Source organism: Adiantum capillus-veneris, chromosome 2, assembly GCF_014529385.1.
Source record: "Adiantum capillus-veneris isolate H3 chromosome 2, ASM1452938v2, whole genome shotgun sequence".
Lineage (NCBI taxonomy): Eukaryota > Viridiplantae > Streptophyta > Polypodiopsida > Polypodiales > Pteridaceae > Adiantum > Adiantum capillus-veneris.
Window position 1 is genome coordinate 8,602,369 of NC_140932.1, and position 11,751 is coordinate 8,614,119.

General features: G+C 44.3%; 1 protein-coding gene across 1 annotated transcript; it reads left to right on the forward strand.

The window, feature by feature from the left end:
- Positions 1-121: 121 nt before the first annotated feature.
- On the forward strand, positions 122-2,486 carry LOC147462349 (uncharacterized). The gene is made up of 5 exons (XM_086483642.1): positions 122-262; positions 602-716; positions 815-1,692; positions 1,766-1,886; positions 1,980-2,486. Exons 3-5 carry the CDS (start codon positions 821-823, stop codon positions 2,352-2,354), a joined length of 1,368 nt encoding a protein of 455 aa, XP_086339768.1. The 5' UTR covers positions 122-262; positions 602-716; positions 815-820; the 3' UTR covers positions 2,355-2,486.
- Positions 2,487-11,751: the final 9,265 nt, after the last annotated feature.

Sequence of the window (11,751 nt, forward strand, 5' to 3'; positions counted from 1 at the left end):
TATGAACGTGAGTTCGCGCCGCCAGAAGCTGAGTTCGCATGGGTTAGGTTGGCGACCTGCATGCGGTGATGCTTTTAATCCAGCGCGTGGCAGTCGCTAGCGGCAGGCAGCCAGAGTCCCGCCAGGGGTCGCACTGTTGCGCAGCAAGACGTCAACGCGTGACAGTCGCTAGCGGCAGGCAGGCAGGCAGGCAGTAGCGGCATAGGTCGCACTGTTGCGCAGCAGGACGTACGGTGGGCGTGGCAGTTGATAGCGGCAGGAGGTAGTATGTGTTTCGTCCAGTTCTGTTTCGCCTGTGGTCACACAGTAGGTGATTATTTACCTGCACACACATAGGGTGATTGAATTTATGTAAAGGAAATTAGTAGAATATCGTCGCAAGCAGGTAGGTGATTCAGTTTTGTTTCGCCTGTGGTCACACAGTAGGTGATTATTTACGTCCACACACACAGGGTGATTGAATTTATGTAAAGGAAATTAGTAGGTGATTCAATTAATTTAAATGAAATTGAGAGTGGAATCAAAGGTATCGTCGCAAGCAGGTAGGCAGTCTTCGTGTACAGTAGGTTTTCAAATTAAACGATACTGTATTTGCCTGCAGTCACATCAAGGACAGTTGGAGGTGTTTCACATAGAGTTACACGGAAACGAAAGACGGCATGTGATTCAAACAGCGGGCAGAGATTAGTTGCGGCATCGAGAAAGTGGTCTGAAAGGTATAATTTCATGAAGTAGTAAAATCTCATGCTTGGTTTAATTTGTGAAGCGTGGTGTGGTTCGATTGGTTTGTGTTCATGAGGGTCCAATGTTGTAGGTTACCATGGTGAGGATGAAGAAAGCTGCACGTTCGGTTGGCGCTAGCGGGGATGCATCTCCCTCTTTGGTCCGTAGGGGTAGACCTAGGAAGACCGAGGAGGAGCTGCTCGCAGCTGAGAGTAGGCGTCCAAAGAGGCTTTTCGAGCTAAGTATCACTATCTCTGTTGGGGGGGCGGACGTAGACACTGGCTTGCTTCTTGTGTTGAAAGAATTCCTAGAGAAAGAGACTATTGCTGGAATGTGTTCCATCGAGCGTGGCGGAACGGTATTCCACTTGCACTTCCAAATGGTTGTGCGTATTATGTCCACATCTATTATAGCGGTCAACAAAAAGGTGAAAGCATACTTGGGATGGGATAGAGAATCGCCTGTAGGGGCCACTGTTCTTTGCAGGGCACTAAAGCAAAAGAACATGCACACGTTTCAAGGAATGATTGGTTACTGCTTAAAAGATGTAGGTAAAGATCATTTTGAGAATGTTGGCCACAACATATCTCCTGATGACATTAATAAAGGGATTGAGCTTTACACACTTCATGGGGCAGACGACCTGAGAAATAAAGTATGCTTGACGAACACTAATGTGTTTGATAGGGATTTCATGTATTGGAAAGATAGTTTGAATCACCCTTTTGGTCATGACTTCCTCGGTACTTTGCACCGCATGATTAAGAGCGGTAAGTACTATTCATCGTCCAGTTGGATTACACCTTACCAAGGGCGTGGAATGGAGCAACGTAAAATTGCTGTTGTATGGAAGTGCATGGCATTTCCGAGTACAGTGACGTATAACGACATACTCGACATTTTTGTACTCCAAGGTGCCACTCACCCGCGTCTGGATTGGTTCCTGAACAGATGGCAAAACACTGAAAGGTATTCCATTGACTACTATTATTTGGTGACGGCCTAATTATTTGGTGCTATTATTTCTGTTTATGAACCACAGGGAGCAAGGGGAAAATACGGCAACGAAGGAAGTGGTAAACATATCTGATAGTGACGATGACGACGTTGACATTGTCATTGGAAGTGACTTCATTCCCCTACCGAAGAGAAGTAAAACTGACGTTATTGCATGCTAGGTATGTTGCTAGAATTTTCTTCTGCTGCATTTGCTCTGTTTGTCGATGGCTTCTTATTTTATATGATGGCGCTCGTAGGTGCGCGACATGGAGTCAACAGAGCGTGCTGTGGAAGCTGAGGGAACGCAAACGGATCATAGTGAACATGATAATTTAGACGACGTATTATTCCAAAGACTAGAGGATGTACTTATGCAGATCTGGCAACAGCTCCATGGTGCCAATGCAGACGACAATGACACTCTCTGTGCTTGCATAGTCAATTGCACACAGAGTGTCAAAGACATGTTGCAGGATGTGCAACTTAATGCTGTTGATGTCCAGGTTGCAGAAATGCAACAGCAAATAAACGCTTTGTCGAGGGAAATAGTTTCTTTCAAGTCACAACTGAAAAGGTTGAATGCAATAGTTGTCAGGCTAGGAAACATAGCATCTAGAAATTTCCGTTTGTAACACCTGCAATAGATTTTATAGCAATGGGACATTCGTAATTACATTTTTTATCTATATTCTCAAACTTATTGACACAAGAAGTTATTGTAATTGTTGTGGTTATGAATTTTAAACAAAAATGCAGTGTTCATGTCGTTTTGTTTCGAGAAATTAAAATCGCCTCGCGAATCGTTCGTATGGGTTGTTTTCTCCTCTTTCTTAAAAATTAATGCAATTTTCTATGGTCTGCTGCTTGGATTAATGATGAGAATCTTTGAAGATTTGAATTTCTTTTACGCGGAGCGAGTAGTGCCGATAATGGAAGGTGAACCACAGTGGAAAAAGAGAAAATGACCCCTCACGAGATTCGGCGGGGACACGGGAGCCACCTCTCTCTCTCTCTCTCTCTCTCTCTCTCTCTCTCTCTCTCTCTCTCTCTCTCTCTCTCTCTCTCTCTCTCTCTCTCTCTCTCTCTCTCTCTCTCTCTCTCTCTCTCTCTCTCTCTCTCTCTCTCTCTCTCCCCCCCCCGTCCAAGGTAGTTGAGGGAGCCCTTTCTCTCTTACTGTGCCCACATGCATGGCGCCGATGGCTCAACGGTTGGGTCGTGAACGTCACCCACCTACCGGCGAGATGCGCACATGTTGCAGGCCAACCACTATTCAGTTCTGAAAACGCGAGTCAACTCCTACGTGTCGTGTTGTCCTTCATGTCGCAACCAGTAAGGTTTCTTCCCTCCAAGTAAACGGCGGTCACCAGAGATGACCGTTTAGGCTACCATTGTAACATTGCGATGACGCCGGTGAGAGTCCCAATGGCTAAGTGCAGGGGCGTGTCGGGCCTGTGGTGGGCTTAGAACACTTTTTCGCCAGGAGCAGCCACCGCTCCTATGCATGTGCGTAGGCTATCTGACGCAGCGATGGGCATTGTGGGAGCAGGCAAGGAAGAGCGCGAGCAGTGACGGTGGGGAAAAAGGCAATGGGGCAGCAAGCAATGCATCGCGTGAGCAGAGGGGCAGAGCCTAAGGCGTGTGGAAAAATTTTCTATTTGGGGAGGGGGGGGGGGACAAGGGAGGCATCTTGTTATTGATGGGAATTTATTTCCATCCAACCCATTATGATTCAATTGAAATTCAGCACAGGAATGGGGCCATTGCCAGTGCAATGTTTTGAAATTTGCAACCCAAATGTGGCTCTTGACTCTTGAGTCTTTATCTTGGTATGAAAACTAAACTAGTTTTTAGGCACGTTTTGTTGGAATTAGGGTTGCAGAGAAACACACACAGCTTGGAGAAGACGAAGGAAGCTCAAGGCACACAATAGAGAGTGTGTTACTTAGTGTGCTATGGAAAGATAGATAGCCCTAGAGTGATGGGCGTATATACAATGCACGGGGGAAAAACCTCCTAAAGAGGGAAAAAATGCCCCGGCGGTCCTAGTGTGTTCACACACATCACTACCACATGTATATGGTAACAAATCCCCCCTGGAGTGATGCGGTGAACGAGAGCTGGCACATGAGTAAAGGGAAGTGCCATGCCCTGAGGACAGGATCAGTCCACAAAGGGGAGTAAGCCCAAAGCTTTGCGGAAAGCTTCAAGCTTCTCACGAGACAATGCCTTTGTGAAAAGATCTGCAAGTTGTCCTGTGTTGGCACATAAGCCAAGCTGATCTCTCCTGCTGAGAGCCTCTCCCTGACATAGTGGTAATGCACCTCAATGTGCTTTGTGCGAGCATGAAAAACTGGGTTCCTCGCAACTGCCAATGCGCTCTGACTGTCAGTGTAGATAGTGTTGGCAGTGTCCTGTCCAACACCCAAGTCAGCCATAAGGCGTCTGAGCCATACACACTCAACCGTAGCTGTGAAGACTGCCCTGTACTCAGCCTCACAACTCGAAGTGGCCACAGTAGGTTGCTTCTTGCTCAACCATGATATACATGAACTGCCAAGCATGAAACAAAAACCACTTGTGGACACTCGCGTGTCAAAACAACCAGCCCAATCTGAGTCCGAAAAAGCATGTAAGTCTGGCGGCAATGATCCCCCCTTGGGATAAAACAAGCCAAGATGTAAAGTGCCACTAAGGTAGCGGAAAATCCTCTTGACAGCCTGCCAATGCTTAGACCCTGGGCTATGCATAAATCTGCTGACCTGCGAGACTGCAAACTGAATATCTGGCCTCGTGTTGCATACATAAATGAGGCAGCCAACAACAGTTTGGTAAAGAGTGACATCAGCAGGATCGCCAGCATCATGTAGACTCAACTTCAAACCTGTTTCCATGGGAGTGGCAATAGGTTTGCAATCCTCAAGTCCAAACTTACATAGCAATGTCTCTATGTAACTTTTCTGACACAAGGCAATACCACCATCACACTGCTTAAATTGTATACCCAAGTAATGATGCAACAGCCCCAAATCTTTCATCTTGAAAGTAGCATTCAAATCAGCCTTAAATTCAGCAATATGTCTCTCATTTGGTCCAGTGATCAGCAAATCATCAACATAAAGAACCACAATGAGAAATACATCATCCTCACGCTTTACATACAATGTGCTTTCTGTTGGACTGTTACGAAAGCCTCGTTTAACCAAATGAGTGTCAGCTTTCTCATACCAAGCACGAGGAGATTGCTTCAACCCATACAAAGCCTTCTTACATTTGCACACTTTGTCCTCTTGTCCTTTTATGACAAAACCGCGAGGCTGCGTTACATAAACTTCCTCAAATATGTCACCATTCAAGAAAGTAGTAACAATGTCTGATTGATGTACATCCCAACCAAAATGAGCTGCCAATGCACATAGAAAACGCAGAGTAGTCATACGACAAGTGGGAGCAAAAGTCTCTTCATAATCTATGCCTTTTTGTTGTGCATAACCCTTTGCAACAAGTCGAGCCTTATGGCGATCGATCTCACCATCCGGCTTGCGTTTCAACTTGTAAACCCACTTCGTACCAATGGCCTTTTTGCCAGGAGGCAAATCACATAAAGTCCATGTGTCATTCTCTATAAGTGCATCATATTTTGATTTCATGGCAGCAATCCAATTTTCTGAATTTTGTGCTTCATCAAAAGACAGAGGCTCCTCAACATCATGTAAACTAGACACAGCCAAAGCATAACAATCTGATGCATAAGATGCATGGCGAGAGCCTGAACGAGTACGACTAGATAAAGGTGCATCCAATTTACTATCACGCAAAGTGTGCACCAGCCATTTTGGCATACCTCTAGCCTGCTCATTTTCAGCCCTTTCCTCATCAAGTACATCATGTACATCTGCATTAGTGATAGGCTGTTCTAAAACATTTTCAGAAGCCCCCATAGGCTGTACATTTGCCTCATTGGAACTTACATTCGTATTTCCACCACTGAAAAGAGGCAACAAAGTGTCATAAATGTCCTGTGAGCTTACATTACTGTCTCTAGTACATGACAGCAAGGGCTGAACAGAATCTTCCACAAACACTACATCCCGTGAAACCAGAATACGTTTTGTTTGCGGATGATACAACCTGTAACCTTTGCTTTTAGCACTATAACCAACAAAAATACATTTGACAGCCTTATCATCCAATTTTCTGCGCTGCACTTGTGGCACCAAAGCATATGCCAAACAGCCAAAAACACGCATGTGCTCAATAGAAGGCTTTCTATCATGCCATGCTTCATATGGAGTAATAGACTGCAAAGCTTTCGTAGGACACCTGTTAAGTACATAAGTGGCACACATGATGGCCTCAAGCCAAAAAGAATGCGGCAAAGCTTGACTTTTGACCATACATCGTGCCATTTCCGTTAGTGACTTGTTTTTCCTCTCAGCAACACCATTTTGCTGAGGTGTATAAGGCACTGTACATTGGTGTTTTATCCCACGACTAGCCAGAAATGCATTAAATTCATGAGACATATACTCCCCCCTCGATCGGAACGGAGGGTGCCCATAGTACATTTTGAGACATTTTCAGCCATAGCCAAAAATTGTTTGAAGCACATAAAAACTTCGGACTTCGCTTTAAGCGGAAATACCCATGCATGCCTGGAGTAATCATCAATGAAAGTCACGAAGTACAGGTAATTGCCCAAGGACGGAGTTTGCATGGGCCCACAAACATCACTATGCACAAGCTGCAACCTGCATGTGGCCCTAACTGAACCATCCTTTGGAAACTTAGAACGCTGCATTTTACCCAGAATACAGCCTTCACAAACATGTTTGACAGGTGCTTCAAGAGGCGGCAAAGAAGCAACCATATCAGATTTCTGCAAACGCAGCAAACTGGCAAAATTCAGATGACCAAAACGTGCATGCCAAAGTTTTGCATCTGAAATATCCCTTGAATCTGCAACAACATTTGCAAAATTTTGTCCACACTTGTCATACAAAGTGAGCTTATACAGCCCACGGCACAAAAGCCCAGATGCAACATTTTCATCACCAAAACTGAGATCATGAACAGTACATCTGTCATCCACAAATTTGACTACAAGTCCAAGTCTAGCAAGTGCGGATACAGACAAGAGATTCTTGTTGATCCCAGGTACATAAAGTGCATCAACAAGTGTGAAGGAACTGCCATTAGCAGCAGTGAGCACAATCTTTCCAACTCCCTGAACTGGATAAGAGGCGTTGTTGGCACAAGTGACTGAATTCCCATGAGGGACAGACTCGAGAGAGGTAAACAATTCACGATGTGAGGTAATGTGCTTTGTAGCACCACTATCGAAATACCACACATGTGAATCTGCAGCAACTGACAAGCATACATCATGGACAGTAGGATTGTAAGTGCACTCTGCGCTAAAAGCCCATTCTGCATCAACATCAGCATCATAATCTCCTTTCACAGAAGACTCAACAATGGCTGCATTTGTAGTGGAACCAGCATTTGCAGTGGAACCACCCTCTTTCTTCTTAGCCTCTTTGGCCTTCAACTTAGGACACGACTTGATCAAGTGATCATTGGCTTTACAATAATGGCAACGCATCTTCTTTTTGCCCTTATCACCAGAATTTCCAGACGAAGTGCTGCCACCAGAAGGATTAGGAACAGAATTTTTGCCACTCGCAGCAGAACCATAAGAAGTGGCTGCATTACTGTTACCACCCTTTCTTTGAGAAGCAATAAAAGCCTGTTCAACTGCACGCTGCCTAGTCCTGTTTTTTCTAGAAAGTGACTCTTGCAACAGCAATGTGCATAATGCATCAAACTTGACAACTTCAGGATTTCCTTGGGTCATGAGTCTCCAAGTACTAGCAAAAGTCTGGTAGGAATCTAGTAAGGCATCAAGAACAGTCTGCACAAGGGAACTGTCCGAAATGACTTCACCTGCAGAAATGAGTTGCTCATTGATATCCTTGACACTAGCAAGGAAAGTGTCCATATCATCTTCCTCATGCATAATCTTCGACTCTAGCTCTTTACGCAGCAAAGCAATTTTAGCCTCATTGCGGCTTGCATAAAGACCTGCTAGAATATCCCAAGCCTGTTTTGCAGATTTTGCTGAACGGATGTGAGGAATAATGGTGCGCTTCACAGACAACGCAATCAATGCATGAGCCTGTGCATCCTTAACATCCCAACGAGCTTGTTCTGCCGTAGGCAAAACAACTCTAACAGCTGCAATCCTTGCAGCAAGACCTGCAACATCCTCAACATCGCCTACATCTTCAGAACCAGGACGTACATCAATGCCCTGCACAATGTTCCAGACACCTTTTGACACAAGAACATGTTGCATCATATAAGCCCACATAGGGTAGTTGTCCCCATCCAACCTATCCTCAGCAGCAAACATCTTGAACACATTTGTGTTGTTGTTGTCAGCCATGGTAAATGCTGCACCTGATGTGAAAACTGCCCGAAAATAGGAGAAATGGAGCGGGAACAACTTGTGCTATATAGCACAAACCGTAGAAGACTATAAGGCACCTGTTATGCAAAAAACGGCACTGACAGAAAATCTGCACAAAATGACGAAATAGCCTGTGCAGTACTGCCCGTAGTGGAAACGGAGGCCGAAATGAGCCCAAATCAAAATTCGGAGCAGACCTAGCTCTTCGAGCTAGCCCAAAATATTTGTCGACCTGCGAACGCTTGCCAAAGCTCACTGAAATCGGAGAAAGTGAGCAGGCATGTGCTGGAGCAGCTGGAGACTAAGCCCGGGAGGACGTGACCTGCTCTGATACCAATTGTTGGAATTAGGGTTGCAGAGAAACACACACAGCTTGGAGAAGACGAAGGAAGCTCAAGGCACACAATAGAGAGTGTGTTACTTAGTGTGCTATGGAAAGATAGATAGCCCTAGAGTGATGGGCGTATATACAATGCACGGGGGAAAAAACCTCCTAAAGAGGGAAAAAATGCCCCGGCGGTCCTAGTGTGTTCACACACATCACTACCACATGTATATGGTAACACGTTTAATGTTGTGGTCACATGAAGCATAGTTATAGTAACATTTATTGATGCAGCTTTGCCAAAATTGACATAGTTACAAAAGGTATTGCATGGTTGCATAATAGACAAATAATTGGTGCATGTGTGACCATACATGAGGCTCAGCTATTTCAAAAATAAAATGATAACTATGCATCGCGTGAACACCCTAAGGCACCCAAGCTAGGATTGTGTGGAAGAAGTCTAAGAACATGATCCCATGTATCCATTGTATAGCCTTGCTACCCCTTTTCCCGATTCCCATTGGGTGCATTAATTACCATGAATAAGGCTAGTCAACAGCAGTGGGAGAGGGACATGAAAACAACCAATCACAATAGCAAGGCTATTGCCCAGCAGCTACATCTACTCAATGTCTTCTCAGTGAACATTACCATAGTCAAACAACCTCTCACTACTTTTGAGGGTACGCCGACAAAAATTTTCACCCTTTCATGAGATATGGCAGAGGTGTATGCCATATTCTCTCGCTAGGTGATCGGTTGGTGACCTGCTGAGAGGCAACATACCAGACAATTCATTCGAGTCCAAAATGATGATGGGTATTTGGTTTGAGTTGTTTCTCTCAACTCAACACAATAATTAGTTTTACAATGATTACCTATATATGAATGCTTTTGATGGTATTTCTTTTAAGATATTTTTTGTGGGGGTTTTTAAGCCTACGCAAAGGGCAAAGGCCATAGAGATGCCTTCTCTTTTCCCTGGTAAAAATATGATTTATTAGTCTCAAATTGCAAAAATTGTTCTATTGGTGGTCTTTTACATTATTACTAAGTTCATAATATGAACTTGTTGGAGTGTTGTGGACGTGTTTGACTTGCACTTATTTTATTTTTGGTGGAAGCATGCGAGAAGCATGCCCACTATCATAAATGATGGCCAAGGTTGAGGCGTGCATGTCTCATCACGAGTTTTCCAAGGTTGAGGCGGGAACGCCCTGGGAAAGTTGAGTGATCCGATAGACTTCAAGGAATCTGCATTGTCCTTGAGAATTTCTCAGAAATTTTCAATGTTGCTTGTGTTAAAGTTGTCTTGCACGTTTGGCCACCAAGTTGTCTTGTTCTTTCGGCCACCAAGCTCTTTTTTGGACGGTGGCCACACATCCGTAGGCAGACTTTACTCCATGCTTTCTTCCATCCTTCATAGCTCTAGTGTTGTTGAGGCCTACGTCAATGTCTATAGCTCAAGGCTCAAGTTGATGGACACACCCTGAGAGAGAGAGAGAGAGAGAGAGAGAGAGAGAGAGAGAGTCCCCTGTCATCCTCTTCTACCCTCGGGCAATTGTTTCATCAATAGTTCCTTTGGCATCTGCAACAAGTCCATACTCACCACTTGTTAAGGATTTTTACCAATGCCTTTTGCCTTTGTCTTTATCACTCTCTACCTCATCTGGGTCCCATCTCCTTTCTTTTTAAAAGGAAGTGGGATCTTTACTAGAGGCTCTATCATGTACCTTGCTATTGCTCATCGTATGAGTAAGGAAATAATTATTGTTGCTTTTGCTAGCAAGAAGATAAAGGTAGTACCACCACCATAGAAAAATATAGCATTAGGATGGTTGAATGCACTGCCGCACCTCTCAATATATTTTAGCAAGTGTATAGCACACAACTTTTCAATTTTCAAGAGTGTTTCAATATCTTCTATATTGCTTATTATGTCATAAAATCTAATATCTAGCTTTACCCAAATGATTTTCTCATGTTAAAATTATCATTTAATATGGGGAAATAAAAGGGAAACAAGAGTTATAACAAAGATATGAATTTTTAGGCCAAGCTCAACACGGGGCCAAAAGGAGATGGTTCCCTCTTAGCAAGGGCTCACAAGGAGTTGGTCTACTGAAGAACAATGTTTGCATAATGGAGCTTGGAAGACCTTAGGGCTAGTTTCATTAAAGACCTCCAAGGGTTAGTGTAAAAGTCCTTAGACCTTAAGTTAAACTAGGTTCGTGTTTTAAGTATTAATAATTAAGGTGCTTGACATGCTTGATAGCTAAGGTCCTTGACCAAGCTGGCCTTGTGCTTGAGGTGTCCAAGTCCAAGTCAAAGTTGAGCCCTACAAAGAGGGGGGGCGAGCCTACAAGCTAGGGGCATGAGAGAGAGAGAACCCATGCTCATGCTAAGCCCGTACCTGCCTGACTAAGGTGCTTGAGAAGCTTTCCATGCTTGGAGGGTATGGTGCTTGAGGGGCTTGAGTCAAAGAGGTGCCTACAAAGGAGGGGGAAACCCCCAAAGTTAGCGACATGTTTGACTTAAGCTCTCAGTCACCCAAAGGACACCCCTTCCTCAAGGGGCACAAGGAGACATGTCAGGTTCTTCCTATGCTTAGCCACATGGGGTGCTTGAATCCTATTGGCTAGGCTAAAGAGGGTCCAATGAGCATTTAGAATAATTAATTAAATTGTTTAAGCATTTATCAATCCCTCTCTCTTAAAGGGGAAAGGAGGGCACTTGTCCTAATGCTAGCATGGTTGCTTGATATGCACTATGCATGTGATTGGCTAGGATTGCAGGGGTCCAATCAAATGCAAGCTCGATGTCATAATGACTATTATCTAAATCTCCTAAATGATTTGCTCAAGTTAAACTAATCATTTAATATGGGGAAGTACCAGGGGAGAAAAAGCTACAATATTAATTAAGTTGGCAGACCGGCCACAGTAGGGATCCAAAGGAGGGAAAATAAAGATCCAAAGAGGGGGCCATCTGCAAAAGAGCAATGTGCAACAATGGGCTTCAAAGACCCTAAGGTTCAGCTAAGGTTCCAAAATTCAAAGAATATGTCCAATGGTCCAACCCTAGGGAAAATTGGATGCTTTGAGTGTACACAAAAGTCTTTGCAAGCTCCTACATAGGAGCAGGCGAGCCGTTTTAGTAGGGGATGAGAGAGAAACACACACACACACACACTCATGCAAGCCCCTTTACACAAAGGGCATAGTGGACACAT

Coding starts and splice junctions, on each gene's coding strand:
- LOC147462349 (XM_086483642.1), top strand. CDS start 821: ATGGTGAGGATGAAGAAAGCTGCACGTTCGGTTGGCGCTAGCGGGGAT. Junction 1,693..1,765: donor AGATGGCAAAACACTGAAAG/GTATTCCATTGA, acceptor TATGAACCACAG/GGAGCAAGGGGAAAATACGG. Junction 1,887..1,979: donor CGAAGAGAAGTAAAACTGAC/GTTATTGCATGC, acceptor TGGCGCTCGTAG/GTGCGCGACATGGAGTCAAC.